The following is a 17,750-nucleotide window of genomic DNA, read 5'->3' as shown; positions in this document are numbered from 1 at the left end:
TTTATCATATTATTTTCTGAACAGTTTATATATATATATATATATATATATTTCTAATGTTTCATAAAAAAAAAATCTGTTGGACTTTAAGGTGAGGCACAAGAATCAAAGTCAATTTCTTCCAGCACTCCCATATTTTCTTCTTGCACTCCATACTTTCTAAATGTTAATTATACCCCTTTGTTAAAATGAATAGAAAAGGATAGTGTATAATTTTTTTTGGTGTGTTTTAACTATGTTTTCGAATTGTATAATTTGTAGACATTCTTTAATAAAAATTTAAATTTCAAATTTTAAAATTAGTAATTTAAATTTGAAAGACAATAAAAATTAAATTTTAGATTGTATAATTTATAATATAATTTTATATTTCAGATTATATAATTTGTAATATAATTTTACAATAGAATCCATAATCTAAAATACATTTCAAACCGTAAAATTTGTAATATAAATTTATATTTCAGACTGCAGACCTTGTAATCCAAATTTAGAAGAGAACATAAGATGCAAAATTTTTAATAAGGGATAACTGAGTCATTTTGCTAAGGTTATGAGGATGCAGAAAGAAAACATGGGGGGTGTATGAAGAAACCCCCAATACAAAATTGCAAGTGAGAAACCATTATAAGGCCCAACCCAGTTTGTGGTGGGATCTATGAAACGCACAAGAGAAAGCAGTGAGACGAAAGGAGAACACAAAATCTACACCGAAAACAACAGAAAGTTGGAGGTGGGAAGCAGCGGAGCACGAAATTGTTAGCCAGGTGTGTTCTTCATTAATCGTGACCTAGAAACACACAGATTCAATGTATTTGTGTAGTGAAAAACGATTCTAGGGTTTGGAGAGTGAAATGAGCAAGTATGGTTTGAACCTTAGGCCACCTAAGGCAAAGAAACAGGCACCAAGGCCCTCCCTTGCCACCGCTTTTGGATTTAATGATGACGATGATAATGACGTTGAGAGGGAAATTGCTCTTCAGGCTAGCAAGAATAAACGTCTCAAGGAAGTAAGTTGATCTTTCTGTGATAGTTTCCTTGGTGTTTCATAATTTGCGTTCATTGTTTATCATCGTGCCTGTTGTATTTGCCTTCTTTGAATTATTATCTTACTTTCATTTTCTTAGGTTGAGGAGCAGCAGAAGAAAGCCTTGGAGGAAGATCCATCCGTATTTGATTATGATGGAGTCTATGACAAAATGAAAGCGAAGGAAACTCGTCCATTGACACAAGATCGTGAAGAGAGAAAGGTAGCTTGCAGTTCTAGTGATCTTCTCTTAGTTACAGTTAAACCGCCACTTTGTTATGTTTATAACTATGTAGAATCGTATTGTCAGGAACTGAGAATCTCTGGCACCTTGCATTTACATAATAATTAGGTTAATGACTCAGGTGATTAGCAGCGTGAAGATATGCATCTTTCACTTTTTTTTTTTTGGATTTAAATATCCTTTCATTTATTAAAATTTTTCAAACTGGCTTTGTGCTAAGATACCACTGAAGTCATTTTGCTATGCTGTGGATTGTCTTGAATCTATAATAAGTAATCTTTATTTATAAAAGAAATCTCCAAATCATCTTTATTGTACCCTTTCGTTGTTTCCGTAGGGTGGTTCGCATTACATAGGACACAGGACATAGTGGACGATGCAATGTCGCAGAAAAATGCTAGATGTAAGGAGGCTTATATACATATGATAGATAATTAGATTACCGAGTAGCATAGGAACATGTTTTCCTGATGTGTGAAAGTAACTTTATATAAAATTAAGATTGTGAGATTTTAATATTTAATATTTTTCAAAATTCCAAGATTACTGTTTAAAGGTGTTAGTGTCAATCTGGGAATTGGTGTTTGACATGTATGAACACAACACCACTCATTCTCAAGGCCCTGTTTGAATAATGAAAATGGTCTGGTGTGGGTTACTCTGGGTTTCGAATACGCTATGTGAGTATTCCTTTTTAATTTTTTGTTTAAATTTCTTTCTTGTTTTACTTTTGAGAGCTAGTGTTTAAATTTGTTAATTTTGATTCTTTTGCTAAATGACTTCGTTACTCATCATCAACCTGTAATCTATGTGGTGTAGCCAAAATATATTGAAAATCTGATGAAAAAGGCAAAAGAGCGAGAGCAGTATCGTGAGATTGTTTATGAGAAAAAGATTGCCAAAGAGAGAAGCAAAGACGACCATATCTATGCTGACAAAGACAAGTTTGTTACAGAAGCATATAGAAAGAAGCTTGCCGAACGAGAGAGACAAATGGAGCTAGAGCGTTTGCGTGAACTTCAAGAAGAAAGAGATGATGTAAGTTCCTGTCTTTTAAATTTCTCATAGTTTTTTTTACCATGTTTTCGTATCTTTTCTGTTGTCAACCTAGATTCGTAATGGATTTAAGATGTTCTAGTGTTTCCTTTCTTTTCTCCCTCATTTTAGTGGATATATTTTTTCTTTAATTAAACTGGCATGGTCTTTTATGGTCTCATTCCTCTCTCTCTCTCTCTCTGTTCTTATTATTGACATTTTTTGTATTTTAATATTTGCATAGGTTACCAAGAAGAAGGATTTTTTGCTTGATTTTTATTCAAACCTTGACAAAAATGTTGCTTATGGAGCAAAAGATGCCCAAGCGAGGAAACGTGAGAAGCAGGCTGAGAGAAGAGTTGCAGAGAGCCATGAGGGAGAGAGCCACGCATCAAATGACCATGAACAACGTAATGGGTCAGATGAAGTGCAGCATTCATTGAACAACCCAAGTTCACTAGTGGAGTCTCCTACAGAAAAGGTTGGGGAACAGGGTGAGGCTTCTAATCCATTGGACACGAAACCAAATCCTGAGGCTTCTTCTGTGGAAGCAAAGAGTTCAGCTGAAGAGCCATCAGCTTCTCAACCAAAACCCGATCATCATAAAAGAAGTCTGGATGCTCTGGCTGCAGCAAAAGAGCGCTTTCTGGCGCGTAAGAAAGCAAAGGATCAATGAAAATTTCCCTGCCTTTGTTCACATGCTGGTGACTCATTTGGTCTTCAGTATTTCGTGCCTGATTTAATATCCATGATATCTGTTTTTCTGTAAACCTTAATGCCAAAGAGGATATCTGTGAAAGAGTCATAGAACATGATCTGGTATACATGGTTAGTGTATGATATTTAACTTTTGGGTCAATTCATGATTCACTTCATATGATCATGAACTTTTCCAAATGTTAACTTAATTTCATTCTGTTACTGTTGTGAATAGAATTGGGAACCATTTTATTTTCCAAAAATCTAACAAATAGAATTCTTAATTCCAATGAAAATGATCACTATTGATGGCTCCTGCTTTAGACTCTTGCAAACTATAATTCTTTAGAATGGTTATTATCTTATCTATACGATATGGGACCTTGGCATCAATGCCTTAATTGAAAGTTTGTCCATTTTGATTTGCCTAGTTCCCCACTTTGGTTGTACATTTATTGGATTATAGCTTAATGAGGCTTGCTAGTGTGACATTGAAGGGCTTTAACTGAATAAGAAATCATCTTATTTAGCAATTCTTTCTAATAAGATTCTTGATGTCAAGGTATTTGCTGAAAATACCTTATCCAGTAAAGTATTAGCTGAAAATTTTTATTGAAAAATTTGAATTAGTTGTGAGATTTTAATATTATTTTAAGAAATTATTATTAGGTGGTAAAGTTATAACAATTCTCACTAATTTTAACATGATCTATAATTAAGTGTTGTCAATTTTTCTTGTAGATTAAAAAATTTGAATGTATATTATGTAAAGATTAGTCAAAGCTATAGATAAGTAATAATTCAAACTATCTGATAATTTCACCATATTAAGAGTTTCTCTGAACCATTTAGTATTTGTTAAATTTCCTATTATTTTCTTTATCCCTCAAATGATCATCATAAGTTGATTGGATGATGAAAAGTTTTGCAATGGTATTAATGTTTAAACTCAAAACCTTTCTAAATACCTCTCATTTGAGAGGTATGTGTATTCTTCTTCACTTACAAGACAGTGTGTGATTTTTCTTTCTTTATATTTAATCAAAGATTGTAATTTTTTCACTTAATATTTCTCTAATTTTACACATAGTTTTTCCTTATCAATTATAATTTGGGTTTGAAGATATTGCATATAAATTCTTAATTTTCTTACTTCTAATTTTAAATGTGAAGTAATATTTTGTTTCTTTGATAACCAACAAGCATCCTAACTCTTAAAACATAACTAGAGATAGACCAACCTATTCATAAAAAAACTATTATAACAAAAGAAAATGTTACTAATTAAAATCACATGAATTATTAATTGAAGGGATAACGGGTGATTTCAACAATTATTTCTTAACAGACACACTGTTATCTTTCTTATCTTGCAATTAAAACATCTGTTAACAGAGTTGTTCATTTCTTTATTACATGTTTTCTATCAGAAGACTTAAAACTACATTACTGCTCTCCCCACATATGCCTTATTAATACTCCCTAGTTAATCAAATGCATAAGAGGGCAAGTCATTGTGAACTATCTTTGGTTTCTCACAACTCACAACAATCTCATCTTCATCTCTGAACTCTCTAAAGCGTGACAATTTGGCTAAGTCATCAACTGCATCTATAACATGATCCAACTTTGCAACCATCTCCACAAGCATAGAAGTGAAAGCTGCAAAAGGCAGTGCTTCTGAAAACTCAAGGCTTGTCATCACAATCTTACTCATCAGTGGCTTCAAAACCTTCTTGTGTCCCTCCACTGACATTTCACCAGAAAGTTCTCTGGATTTGTACTCAAACATTGAAGAACAGTCACTCCTAACACTTGAGAATGAGACTCTAGTGTCTTCTTCAGCATGTGTGCTTCCACCAAAATTCTTTGAGCCTAGAAATAGTTGTGGTTGGGATTTCAACTCATCGTTCAGATTTTGTAGAGCTTCATTGATACTGTCAGACAGTGCTTGAGGGGAGAATTGACTTTTATTTCTTATGCTATTAGCTAGCTCCCTCAGTGCTTTAGACACTTCTTCTGCAAGTCTGATGCAAGAGTCTTTGTATAGAGCTCGAATTGATCCTGGGGTCTTAATTCATAATTAAGGCATGTATTAATAAATCATGAACATAACAAAACAATAACAATATTTTTATACCAGGATTTGATCCAACCAACTACTGCAAACATGCTAGCCAAGAGAATAATGTTGTTGACCATACACCTAACTCTCAAGAAACTGTTGCATATCATAGCTAATTTCCATGACAGATTATTAAATCTTTTTCAGAAACTGAAAAATATATTTACACACTGCCTAAGTTGGTTAAGACTATGGTTTTAGACCATACAGTAGTTTCTGTATCACTATGTCATTTGCTACATCTAGAAAATCATAAAAGTAGAAAGTAGAAACACATTTTTCTAGCTACAATCTGTAACCTTTTGTATGAGTAATATATATTTTCTGAATTATTTGATTGAGATATATAATACCTGAATTTCAGACAGCAGACACCCATGTAGTGCAACAACAGCGTAACTAAAATGGAGAAGAGTAACACCCACTACTTTATATTGCCGCCATGGAATTCTGTGCCAATAAGTTGACCATCTTGGCTCCCAACTTGCTTGCAGTGCCTGTTTAATTTCAGTCTTATAAGATCTGCTGCCACAAACAACACTACTTTTGGAAATGTTCAACTTCACTATCAGAAAAAAAAAAAAGTTCACAAGAGTTACCAGTGTTTCGTCTTTAGATTTAGAATCTAAGACAGCCTTGTAACCTTTGTAAATCAGATCATCAGAAGCATCTTCTTGACTTTCTTGATTTTCAGAATCATTAAAGTATCTCACAACACAAGCTGCATGATTATTTGGACCATGAATGATATATATGTATGTTGTATATAATGAATAAGACAATAAAACTATACATGACATAGTAAGTTGTTTTCGTCGAGAATTAAACTTAACCCAATCTCACAAAATTTAGTACGATAACAGATAATAGATCTCGTTAAAATAAACTGTAACTTATGATTATGATATTATTTTAACATAATAAATCTTGTTAGAATAAACTTTAATTCACGATTATGATATTATTTTAAGTAAATTTTAAGTTTAACTCAATTTTATAAAATCGACTTAAAATTTATATATATATATATATATATATATATATATATATATTATAAAATTACTTTGTCTGATACGAGATTTTTAATCTGTGAGTGGTTTTGTTTAAGGTAGAATATAATACCTTGAACAGAGTTAGCTAGGCCTTCGAGCTTTGCTATGGTGGAGTTATGGAGGTCTTCCCCTGACCAGTTTGGGAAAAGCAAAAGGCTCATTACAAGGCAGAGGCCACCACCAATGGCAATGGTGGCTATACGATCTTTTGCAATTGCCCAGACATTATCAACTCTGTAACTTGATACAGTTATCAAATTGAAAGTCAAGAGAAATATCATAACACCATAGTCATAGTTCTTCTTGATATGGGGGATGAACCTCACATAAGTAGTTACAACTCCTGCAAATAAAACAATTCGAATGTTGTGGTTTCATCTGCAATTATAAGTTTATATGCAATCTCTCAACTAAACATAACTTTTTTTTTTTTTTTGTTTAGTCACTATATCAAAACATCTAGAAACAGCTATCTATATAAAAAGTTACCCTTCTTTTATGTAAAAACTAATTGATTTTATTATTCAAAAAAGTCTCAAAAGATCAAAATTATATTTAAAATATTTTTAGTCTCAATTCTAAACAATGTAAAATTATTAAATGTTTGAATGGATGAAAAAAAATTATTTTTGATCTTGAATTTTAAATTATGTAAAATTATTGGATGTAATAATATTTAAGGAATTACTTATGTTTCATAAATTAGTTTTATATTTAGTAGGTTAGAGTCGAAAACTAGAAGCAAAGATTCAGTAATGTTATAAGTGATTATAGTTACCTAAAATAAAAACTGCAAAACCAATGAAAACAGCTTGAAAAATCCGACCAGGGATGTCTCCAACATACTCCACAAGAAATGCCAATGATCCTGCCAAAAGAGTCCCCAACCCTCTGTTCAGTCCTTTGCCTAATGTTGCTCCTGCGTCGTAAAAAGATTCAATGATATCATGGATCTATCAAAGAGGTGATCACCGGGATATACTAACAATTTTATATAGTTATATAGTATTTTACTTTCTCATTCTTTTAATGTGAAACTTAGACTCATACTTAAATTTTTAACATAACTATGATTATATGAGATCTATAAACACGATAACTAAGATGGGTTGATAATACTTTAGATCAACTTTTTCATTTATATTGTTAAAAAATATTATTAAACCTAATTCAACTTCACAGACCGATTTATAAGATGAAGTTTTGTATCCACTTATATATTATAAATTATCTTTATCTTTGATCGAATTGAAACAATGTGGTCGAGAATATTAGCTAGAGGTAGGTATTAGCTTGGCTTACCTACTGTGAATTCCATGACGACAACCACAGTGAGAACAGCTGACATGGCATTTTGTCCAATCCCTTGGAACAAAGGCTTAATGAGATACAGCAAAGAAACCAGTGTCAAAGCCAACCCTACTTTCAAAGAGTGGATAACCCTTCTTGGATCCTCTTTCCCTACTTTCACTGCTGTTCTCCATGCCAAACCTGAACATCTTCTCACTCTCTCACCAACACTCTTCACATACTTCCAAATCCAATCACTTCTCATGCTTCTGTTGCTTGCATTTTCTTCCATGGAATCTCAATTTCAAACCTCAACCCCTTATCAGAAAATGGTTATGTTAACGTTTAGCTTTTTCAAAGCATGCAGAAGGTGACAAGGAAGAGAATATGTGGAGAAAACCAGCCTCAAAACAACTGTTTGTTCATGAAGTAACCAGAAGCATAGATATATAATAAAGGGTATTTTGTCTTTGGTTACGTAGCATCGACAATATGTAGCACCACTTGTTATTCTTTTGCATGACTTGTTTATTGTCAGATAGAATTATTTAGACCTGCGTGTGTGGTTTTTAATTCTGACACATCATAGTAGGTTTAATGCTAATGTTAATTCTGAAGTTGACAATTCCTGGTATCTACACATTCGTAATTGTAACTCAGTAATGTATTTATGGAATATTTTATGATGGTTTAAAATCGAAAAGAAAAGAAAGGAAGAGAGATTGTTCATATGTTGAGAGTGAAAAACAGTGACAATGTCGCTTTGAACACCTTACAGAAACATTTGAAACGGAACCAACCTTTCTTTCTTCATTATTCCCTTCAACTTAGCTCAAACATAACACATCATCCTCTCTAATATTTGCATTTCCTTCCATTCTAACATTATTATACTCGAAACCAAACGAAAAGAACTAAGATATAGGACTGTCATGAGCTATATTTTGGGTTTATTTTTAAGTAAAATTATTGTTTGCTAGCAATGTGATGAGTTTATTTCTTATGTATGTGTCTAAGGAAGCGTATGATGTTCCCATTGAATTTGAGTTGATTTTTACTTATTTGCAACAGCAACTTACTGGTTCTTTATTTCCAATTTCTAGTTGAGTGATACATCTAAATTTTTTACATTCATTTACACTATCTTTACTTCTTACTCTTTTTTTTTTTAAAAAATTACAAAACTTTATACTTTTTAAACCACTTTATCCTTGTATAATATGTCAAATGAATGTAAAAGTGTGTCATGATATTATTACTCTGAGTATAAATGACTCGTTTACACACCTATTTCTCTCTATTTTCACTCATACATCGTATCATAAGCAAAATCATGGTACAGTTTTTTTTCAAAGTTACCAAGCAGATTTTAAAAATATTATGAAAATGACAATACAATAAAATCGTGCTAAGATACCAAACTGACATAACTTATCTATCTTTGTATTTTTTCTTAAAATCTATTTGGTAATTTTTTTTAAAAAAAATTGCACCCTCAGTGTTTTGCCACACTTTGGTGTCACTTTCTTTGTATGTAGATTAGCATTTTGGTGTCTATATCCAGATATTACTTTTGTTTTAATATATTATTGACATGCGAGCTCGTCTCTTGGACTTATATTAGTTTAAAATCAATTCTGCAAAAAATCTCACTAATATTAGCTGTAACAAAAGCAATATAAGCACCTAATGTGATGATAAACCACGCAATTTGGTACTATGAGCACGGGAAGCTTAACAGGATTTATACGAAAAATTAAAAGTAAACAGACAAAGGAAAAATGTATTTTGAGCAAGTGAAGTTGTACTAGCTGGTGTTAGATCTATAGAGAAGGAGTTTCAATGAAATCTGAACCCAATCATATAAGATATTGATACCATTCTCTACCTAAAACTTTAAGGCAGATTAATGGGTATTCCACTTTTATATAATGTTTCATTTCTATTTAATGTAAGACTTAGACTCACATTTGGATTTCCAACAGTGAATCATTACTCAGAATCATCCCACCTGTTGGGTCAAGTTCCAGACACCAGCCGCAGTACCCTCATTCTACTTAAGGCTATTTAGTTTATAATAAAGCCTGTCTTTCAAATTTTAAGCTTGTGTATTTTTACTTTTCCTGGTTCAATTTTTTACATGTCATTTTTAAAATTTTATAAAAGAAATATGAAACCTACATGGTTCAAGATTTTGATTAGAAAAACTTTGCAGTTATGAAATTTGTTAGAAATATTTACTTTTAAATATTTCTTTTCCCTATTTTAAAAAGAAGGCACAGTAATTAATTTATCCAATCCTTGAAACTCTTGACACCACTTTTATAATCTACAGAAAATGTCATTCAAACCCTAAGCTTTGAGATGTCAACCTAATGAGGACTGGATACCAAATTGAATAAAGTGAAAGGGAGTTTTACTCTGTTAACCGAATCTTTTATTTCCAAAATCCGAAAATGTTGATTTTCTCATTAACGTTTTGGTAAACATTATATAACTGCTACTTGAGTCCAAAAATATTCTAACACTGGTACATGTATATTGCCCATTGAGAATTGAGATGTTCTACTTAATTAATGATAGCCGAACTAGTGATTTGAAAATTTGTATATTATTATTCTACAAATTTTACAATGAAGTTGAGATCCTATCATCCTCCAACCGATCCCAGGTGTGACTCAACGATAAGTCATGGTGGATCCCATTAGCAAATAAGAACTCGCAGATAATATGAATGGAAAGAAGCAATAAATGTAGCCATTGCACAAAAAGCCCACCAGGATAGAGACTAAGGACCTCATAGGGCCTGAAACATCAAAATTCTGTCATGTCATTGTCTTCAAATACTGATTCTTTGCCACTAGAATTATGCCAAACTTTTCTGCGTATCCTACATTAGACGATCATAAAACATTTTATTCACTAAATGTTCGTAAAAATAAACAGGGAACAATGGTAAAATTAAAAGGGGGAGTAAGGAGCTGCCTTTACCTAACATTAATTTACCGGAACTCATCGTGGTAATCACCATCATCATCTTCATCATCGTTGAAAATAGCACTATAAAATACATATGGGTTTTCAATCATCTCAGTCAAAGTAAGACGCCCATCCTTGTCCTCATCTGCCTGTCATAACATTATTTCAGGACTTAATATAATGGTCACTGATGAAATAAATGTATGATGTTATGCAACAGGTGTTGGTAGTGAGTATTGAGCTATCTCTGTCAGTATTAACTGCTTTCCATTACATTATTATTACAATGTTTAATGAGATGTAACCCAACAGGTGAAGAAGTGCATTTTGAAGCCATCGTTAAGAAAATTTAGTCCAATAGTAGCATCTAGTTGAATGATCTGTCATGTAAATCATGCTCCACAGATATAACTCCGGAAAAAGAAAAAAGCCCAAAGAATGGTTTACATATAATATACAGAATACAGATTGATAAATACAAGGAATGCAATGCAACTCAGTTCTCCCAAGAAAAGAAAACCATCCCCTTTCTCCCTCTTAAAATATTATAAAAGGGGCAAGGTTATTAAATTAACATATATTTCTTCACATTGTCAAATAGCAGATAAGCCCCCCCAGCTCTCCAACAAAAGTGTTAAAAATGTTCGTTCCCTTATCTTAAAACTCTGCATATCTACTAAAACAAGTTTTCTCAGCAGCATGGAGTGGAGATAAATCTTGCTGTAATGCAGTTAATAAATCAAAATTGTGACATTATTTGATGACCATGAGCAAAAACAAAATGTGCTTTTTCAACAACTAAAACTGGAAATTAGAGAGGAAAAATGGGTTACAAAATTAATTTACTTGATAAAGAAGTTCTCCAACAAGCTATAATAATAATATTAAATACAAGCAAACAACAAATTTCAATTATTCTCATCCAGAAAGAATGGGAACTCATTAATGAATGATTCAGATTTTAAAGAGACCAATCAGAAAGTACAATAATCAGTTACGACCTAAAAATTTTCAAAAAAGAAGGAATCTTTAGTGATTAAGAGGCCAAGTCATTATGCTATCACCAATAAATACCATATAAATTGGTTACAGTCAAAGACATTATTGATCAATCAAAGGTAGAACCATCAATCTACAGAAAACTGATCAAATTTATGATAAACATCAAAACAAGTGGGAAACACACTCTTAGGGAAAAATCATATTAAATACCCCACTAAGAATTCCATACTGCTGGATATGAGGCTTAAAAACCTCGTCCCAAGTCATTGTCACAGCACCGCCCCTGAGAACTGATTCACTCTACAACCAACTATGATAACAATGGATAAACACTTCAGGAACCTGCCTCTAAAAGCTAGATGTTAAGAGAGGAAAATCAAATGCTAAAATACTCCTCCCCACTCCTCAATGTGGGACTTAGAGACCTCAGCATACCTTCTATTTTTTTATAATCTAATACCTGGGTTTCTATCAAAGCAAAAAGCCATTTACTCATAAAAAGGAATGTATGCGATAAGTACCCAAACAAATGGGGGAATCCATCTTCAAAAAAGGGGTATTAAGAGGAGAGGAACAAACACTTCAGTACTACTTAACAGAACCATTTACTCATAAAAAGGAATGTATGTGATAAGTACTCAAACTAATGGGGGAATCCATCTTCAAAAAAAGGGTATTGATATGGGAGAAACAAACACAAGAGTAGCACTCAACAGAACCTCTGTTCAAATTAACTCTGAAACCAATTAATAGGTACACAACAAGCACTAGAGGAACCAACCTTCTAAAGCCAGCTATTGACAAGGATAATCAAACACTTAGATACTCCACCAAGCATCCCATACTACGTGATATGGGACGTGGGAATCCTCTAATATCTCAGTTCCTATTGGTATGTAATCCATGTTAAGCCAATATCAATTGAATAAATAGTCTTTTGCATGATCGGATGACTTTAAAAGAAAGAATCAGCACCTTAGCCAACAAGAAGACTATAATTACTGTAAAGGAAAATGGAGTACCTGTGAAATAATGTAATCGGCTTGTTGCTTTGCATAATAATGCTCAGATGGATGGAGTTTCTCAATTATGGGCAGTAGTTCAGCATCTGACAAGTATCTGCAAAGATTGAGATGATAACCCAAAATAAAAAGATAGTATACAGTTAGGAGACTATTACAACAATTCAAAGAAAGTAGACTAATGATTGTAATAGAAAGGTAAATACCCGTCCCCATCCTTGTCAAGCTGACCAAATAACACTCTGGCTGGAGCATCCATTGAATTATCAGAATGATTCGAGTAATTATGACTTTCATCATCATAGTTTCTCACCAAATCAAACAACCCATGGAAAAATTCTTTAAAGTTGACCTTTCCATCTCTGTCTGTATCTCTTTCCCTGTAAAAAATGAAATGGGTAAATTAAACAATAGTAAGCCAAGACAATCATATAAATAAGCTAATTGCATATAAACTAAAGATGGAGTCATTGAAAGTCACATATCATATTCCTTTTTATCAGGTACACAAAATCCAAATTTACTTGTTTAAGGTTAAGAAGATGGAGTTATTGAAAGTCTAAAGACAACTTATACAATCAAAAGCCTAGAGACATAAACAATAAAGGATACATACGTAGATAACACAACTAAGATATGTATCACAAAATATTGTTTTAGATCAGAATACCATAAAATATCTTCTGTCAACAGCAAGCATGTACATAGTGGAGATATATGTGTATACTCCAATATTTTGGAAAAAAAGAAAGAAAAGAAAATTATCTAAAGACTAAACACTGTCAGTCTCACCCTTCATAGGTAGAAAGCTGCATAGGATACCCAGACATGCAAAAGTTTATGGTTAAAAAGAACAAGCGTCCATGTATCAATTAGAGAATTCTATCTACTTATCTTCAATGTGTATAAATATATATCCTGCAGGGTTTTTTTCACCCAAGCAATTCATCAAAATATCCAGTCTTCATCTAAGACATATGATTCTTAGTTTGCTTTGATAAAAAAAAATAAATAAGAAGAAGCAAAAGATCCAAAGCCAAAACCAATTCTTTCATTTTGATTTTGTTTGTTTACAGGATTGGTGCTAGAATCCAATTTTCAATCTCTGGTCCTCAGTTTTGTTTCCCTGTGGTTTGACAAGAGACTGGGAATTCTCTAATTTGGGTACATAAATCTTTCTCCTATAGGAATGTTTGCCTATTGAAGATTTTGAAGGAATGAAAGACTTGAGGTCCTTGTTTAATTCTAAGCCGTGTTTATCAGTCCCATGTGTGGCCGCTTGAGACTGAAATAGCTTATAGTTATCTACTGTCGTTATATCTTGGTCATTCTTATGTCAAATGCAATTATTATAAGAATAAATATACAGTTATATTAATAAATTTTTTTATCAAATTATCTTAATTTTCAAATGCTTAATGATTAAATAAATAAATCTATGATACGCAGTCTTACTAACAGAAATCACATAGTATGAAAAAACTGATTGTTACAATATACGAAGAAGATATTCATTAGTATCTTGATTATATTATCTTAACTAATTAGTTTCTATATTTTCTTATAAGATTAATTTTTACCCACTGCTAGTATAAGAGTTTACATTGCAAACCTATTAGAAATTATGTTTAGGATAACTTTAGTTATAATAAAAGTCAGCCAAAATACAATACAAGACAATGTCTAATTGTTGATAGTGCAAAAACCATTCACATTGTCAATAAATGCATACTATTCACTCTTTTCTTATTATCTCCTAGGAATGCTTTCTCTATTTCTTTATTATCTCGTTATACTTTTTTTTTTGTAATGATAAGTAAAAATAAAGGGTTGGTGATTTACACTTTGCATCACATTACATGTCACTCACTATACGCTATCAAATTCTCTACTCTATCAGCTTCCTCCTTCAGTACCTATACACCATCTGTAAAGCCTGGCAACCTTCCTGAGATGTCATCTCAAGATTGGTAGTTACCAACCAAACCACCAATAACATTCAAAGCAGACATACACTTCTAAATGCTGTTTTCCTGCACTTAAGTCATCCCCAGGGACAGCTGTCATCTATTGCGCATGGTGCTGCATCCGAAAAAATTTCTTGTTAATTATTCATGTGATGCTTGTCTCACTGTTCTGTTTTAGATCTGTGATATTTGGAGTTTGAACCTCTGTTTGGAGGCGTCAATTTAGGTCTGTAAATTGGAATGTCGTTGTTTATCACCTTCTCTTACTATGTCTAGCCCTTTTTCACCTTTGTTTTTCGTTTGCAATTTACATAGCTAGCATAGCCTTGAAATGGAGAACGTTGGAAGGTATCAAGTGGCAGACACAGGTCCTGCCTTTGGTCCTAGATGTGGTCTAGCCCTGCCAGTTTTTGTCCTAAATGCAATTTGGCTCCAACTTTTGTACTGTTGTTACATAGCCACTATAGTGATGCTCACAATAGCATTGAAAAAAATCCTACAATCAGCTATTGTAACTCCACCGTGCAACTTCCCCAAAAAATCATGCTAATGCAGCAGTGATGGTTTTGAGACTGAGAAGTGGGGTCATGGTTTAGATATGGGACTACCAGTGGCTTTTTCCCCAGTACCAATAATGTCCCACTTACATAGGAAGTCTTCAACCTCTCCTTACGGAAACATTCTTCATGCAAGGAAGGACTTCTATACTCCTCGATTAATGTTTTTCACCTCCTGCATCCTTCTATCACCTCTGGAAAATAGAGTAGTCTTCAATGAGTTAGCAACTGAAGTTGAAGATGTTGCAACCTCATTATAGATTTTGAGGACTAAGAAGAAGAAGAAATAGAAGGATATGCCTCACTATCTGACAATAAGAGTGATGATTATTCGGAGGAAGAGGAAGAGGAACAGGCAAAGTAAAATGAACAGATATTTTATCTTAACATTTAACTTCTTTTTAATGTTTCCATGAACAATTAACTTTTGATTCAATATTATACTAACAATGTGGTCATGGTGTTCGTTTTTCCATTGACATTTATAACGGTGACTTATTTTCTCCAACGAGACATACAATGATAAGCTAGTAAGGTATTGACTGTGATTCATATGAGCCTCTATTGTTATCCTCATCGATGGTGATTTCTCGTATTCCACTAATAAGACATGTGGTGATGAATTCATTTCTTCCTTGGTAGTGCAACACTCCAATATCTCAAGCATCCTTCATTTGCCTTTTCGTTTGGTGGAGCGCAATTTACATATTCTCTTTTCCTTGAAGGGGGATTTTTATAGCATAATGAACTAAATCTTGACAAGGAGAATTAGAACAATATTCAGCACACATCATCTTGATTGTGCATTAGAATGATCAAGTAAATTTTAGAGGATTGGTTTATAAGTTTCTTTATCATCCCATGATTTCTTTCTTTATTTAGTTAGGATTACGATCTAGTACTAGTATAAATAATTACTGTTAACACATCACGAATTCACAACACAAAAATATGACCCAAAGTTTCTATTCTCTCTCTCAACCTAAGATATAACTGATAACCCTGCAATTTCAAGACTGATATATTGAGCCTTCATATAGATTTTTTCTGATATTTGAGTTACCTGACTTCCTCCTTGCACAACCACTGATGAAGCTTAGGGTTTTTGCTGTCCGCCGGGTGCAGAAAGCTAGGAAAAGCAAAAAGCAAAAATAAGGAAAAGTGGAACGGATCATCATGGGTTTAAAACAAACAGCTTCCTAGCAAGTAGTAGAGGCCTCACTCATTGAATTCGGTCAAGTTTAGAACACCATCTCCGTCAGCATCCGATGCATTAAAATGCTCTTCTTTCCACCAACCGATATCATAACCGAAAGACTCGTTATCTGGTAAAAAAAAAAAAACACAACATTCAATACACAGTCACAATGATTAATCATCGCTATCTAAACGCACGGCAATCTCAAGTTAAAATCCATAGCACGCAACTACATTAGTCGATTATAGTAGTGTTCCTCGGATCTAAAAGCTGGAAAAGGGGACAGGCCTGCATTTTGAGCCCAACTGGGAGGATCGTACTCGGAGAACGAAACAAAGCCATCGTGATTCTTGTCGTGAAGCTCCATCTCCCTCTGGGTGCGATGCAGGACCTCGCGCTGTGCCTGGTGGAGGTTCCACTGAGTCAACTCGTGCTCGGTGACGAACCAATCGGCGGGGTCCACGTCGATCTTGGGGAACAATAGTATCAACCTGTTGGTGACATTAAACTTGTCCTCGTCATTAAGGTAATCCTCGGCGTTCATGAAGTCCTCCCACTCGGGCTGGGACTCGTGAGCCGGGGCCGGGTCCGGGTCCGGGTCCGTCTCCAGCTCCGGGTGTTTCTGGTGTATTACCTGCTTCTCCCACTCCTTGTCCTCCCGGTGCCGCTCCAGCTCCGCCACCAAGGGGTCGAAAGCCACGGCATGGTGGCGCGACGGTGCCAGGGTGAAGTTGGAGCGGAGCTTGAGGCGGCGGTGGCGGTGGCCGGAGAGTTTCTTCGGTGAATGAGAGAGGAACAAGAGCAGCACCGCGGCGACGACTATGTAGACGAATATCAACGTTTTGGCCATCGCTAAGGGACAGCCACCAGATCTGATTCTGCAGTTTCCTATTGAATTCAACACGATTCTCCCCGCTTTTATCCCTTTTTTAAATCTCATTTCCACCTAATTACCATTTCTGCAACTTTTTAACTGCGCTCTCTTATTTTCGTTTTACCTTTCAGACTCTTCCTTTCTGCTCCCAATTACGCTTTTTCTGTTTTTCTCTTTCTCTTTCTATTCCCATCCACCATTAACGATTTCTTTCTTTTCTCTCTAAGATACACTTAATCACTTCGTTAATTCTTAATTAATTATTAAATAAATTTCTAACAACTTAACAAAAACTGTAATTCGGTAGGATTCTGCATCTCGTTTTTTAAATTATTATTAGTATTATCCTAAGCAATACCTTTTTTACAATTAATGAATTTAATATTCGTACAGAATCTTAATACAGTACTTAATGTATAATCTTAATTAACTCAAATTTATAATTATTGCAAACACTGATAACTTTATTAATTACCTTCATATTTTATATATCTTTTACTACATAATTACATAATTCGTAAAGTGTTAAGGGACCACTAGCTCATCATGACCTAACTAAGTCAAACTTGACATTTGACTAGGTTTCATCTTTTTGAAAGGTACGGTTGAACGTGACAAGAATCGTAATTATACACAAAAAAATTAAAACTTATATGTACAAACCAATATCTAACAACTA

The 17,750-nt window shown here is 33.6% G+C and overlaps 3 protein-coding genes across 3 annotated transcripts; 1 reads left to right on the top strand and 2 right to left on the bottom strand.

Moving 5' to 3' along the window:
• Positions 1–671: 671 nt before the first annotated feature.
• LOC106770941 (nuclear speckle splicing regulatory protein 1) lies at positions 672–3,227 on the top strand. The gene is made up of 4 exons (XM_014656795.2): positions 672–1,010; positions 1,128–1,250; positions 2,091–2,309; positions 2,551–3,227. The coding sequence occupies exons 1-4, from the start codon at positions 855–857 to the stop codon at positions 2,980–2,982; spliced, it is 930 nt and encodes a 309-aa protein (XP_014512281.1). The 5' UTR covers positions 672–854; the 3' UTR covers positions 2,983–3,227.
• Positions 3,228–3,760: 533 nt separating this feature from the next.
• LOC106770732 (aluminum-activated malate transporter 12-like) lies at positions 3,761–8,529 on the bottom strand. The gene is made up of 6 exons (XM_022785809.1): positions 7,485–8,529; positions 6,961–7,101; positions 6,253–6,525; positions 5,730–5,851; positions 5,484–5,627; positions 3,761–5,076 (listed from the first exon to the last, which is right to left on the bottom strand). The coding sequence occupies exons 1-6, from the start codon at positions 7,762–7,764 to the stop codon at positions 4,492–4,494; spliced, it is 1,545 nt and encodes a 514-aa protein (XP_022641530.1). The 5' UTR covers positions 7,765–8,529; the 3' UTR covers positions 3,761–4,491.
• A 1,460-nt stretch (positions 8,530–9,989) lies between these two features.
• LOC106772624 (reticulocalbin-2) lies at positions 9,990–17,226 on the bottom strand. Its single transcript, XM_014659151.2, has 7 exons — positions 16,486–17,226; positions 16,222–16,324; positions 16,063–16,128; positions 12,682–12,855; positions 12,476–12,572; positions 10,464–10,600; positions 9,990–10,362 (listed from the first exon to the last, which is right to left on the bottom strand). The coding sequence occupies exons 1-6, from the start codon at positions 17,135–17,137 to the stop codon at positions 10,475–10,477; spliced, it is 1,218 nt and encodes a 405-aa protein (XP_014514637.1). The 5' UTR covers positions 17,138–17,226; the 3' UTR covers positions 9,990–10,362; positions 10,464–10,474.
• Between the last annotated feature and the right edge of the window lie 524 nt (positions 17,227–17,750).

This window comes from Vigna radiata, chromosome 8 (genome assembly GCF_000741045.1).
Source record: "Vigna radiata var. radiata cultivar VC1973A chromosome 8, Vradiata_ver6, whole genome shotgun sequence".
Classification (NCBI taxonomy): Eukaryota; Viridiplantae; Streptophyta; class Magnoliopsida; order Fabales; family Fabaceae; genus Vigna; species Vigna radiata.
This window is presented reverse-complemented; position numbering and strand designations above follow the sequence as displayed.

Excerpts from the sequence above, each read along its gene's own strand:
- LOC106770941 (XM_014656795.2), top strand. The coding sequence starts at position 855 with ATGAGCAAGTATGGTTTGAACCTTAGGCCACCTAAGGCAAAGAAACAG. Across the intron at positions 1,251-2,090 it reads AAGATCGTGAAGAGAGAAAG|CCAAAATATATTGAAAATCT; the intron begins GTAGCTTGCAGT and ends TATGTGGTGTAG. Across the intron at positions 2,310-2,550 it reads TTCAAGAAGAAAGAGATGAT|GTTACCAAGAAGAAGGATTT; the intron begins GTAAGTTCCTGT and ends ATATTTGCATAG.
- LOC106770732 (XM_022785809.1), bottom strand. The coding sequence starts at position 7,764 with ATGGAAGAAAATGCAAGCAACAGAAGCATGAGAAGTGATTGGATTTGG. Across the intron at positions 7,102-7,484 it reads CGTCATGGAATTCACAGTAG|GAGCAACATTAGGCAAAGGA; the intron begins GTAAGCCAAGCT and ends TTTACGACGCAG. Across the intron at positions 5,077-5,483 it reads GTCTGCTGTCTGAAATTCAG|ACCCCAGGATCAATTCGAGC; the intron begins GTATTATATATC and ends TTATGAATTAAG.
- LOC106772624 (XM_014659151.2), bottom strand. The coding sequence starts at position 17,137 with ATGAGATTTAAAAAAGGGATAAAAGCGGGGAGAATCGTGTTGAATTCA. Across the intron at positions 16,325-16,485 it reads CAGTTGGGCTCAAAATGCAG|ATAACGAGTCTTTCGGTTAT; the intron begins GCCTGTCCCCTT and ends TTTTTTTACCAG. Across the intron at positions 12,856-16,062 it reads TTGTGCAAGGAGGAAGTCAG|GGAAAGAGATACAGACAGAG; the intron begins GTAACTCAAATA and ends CATTTTTTACAG.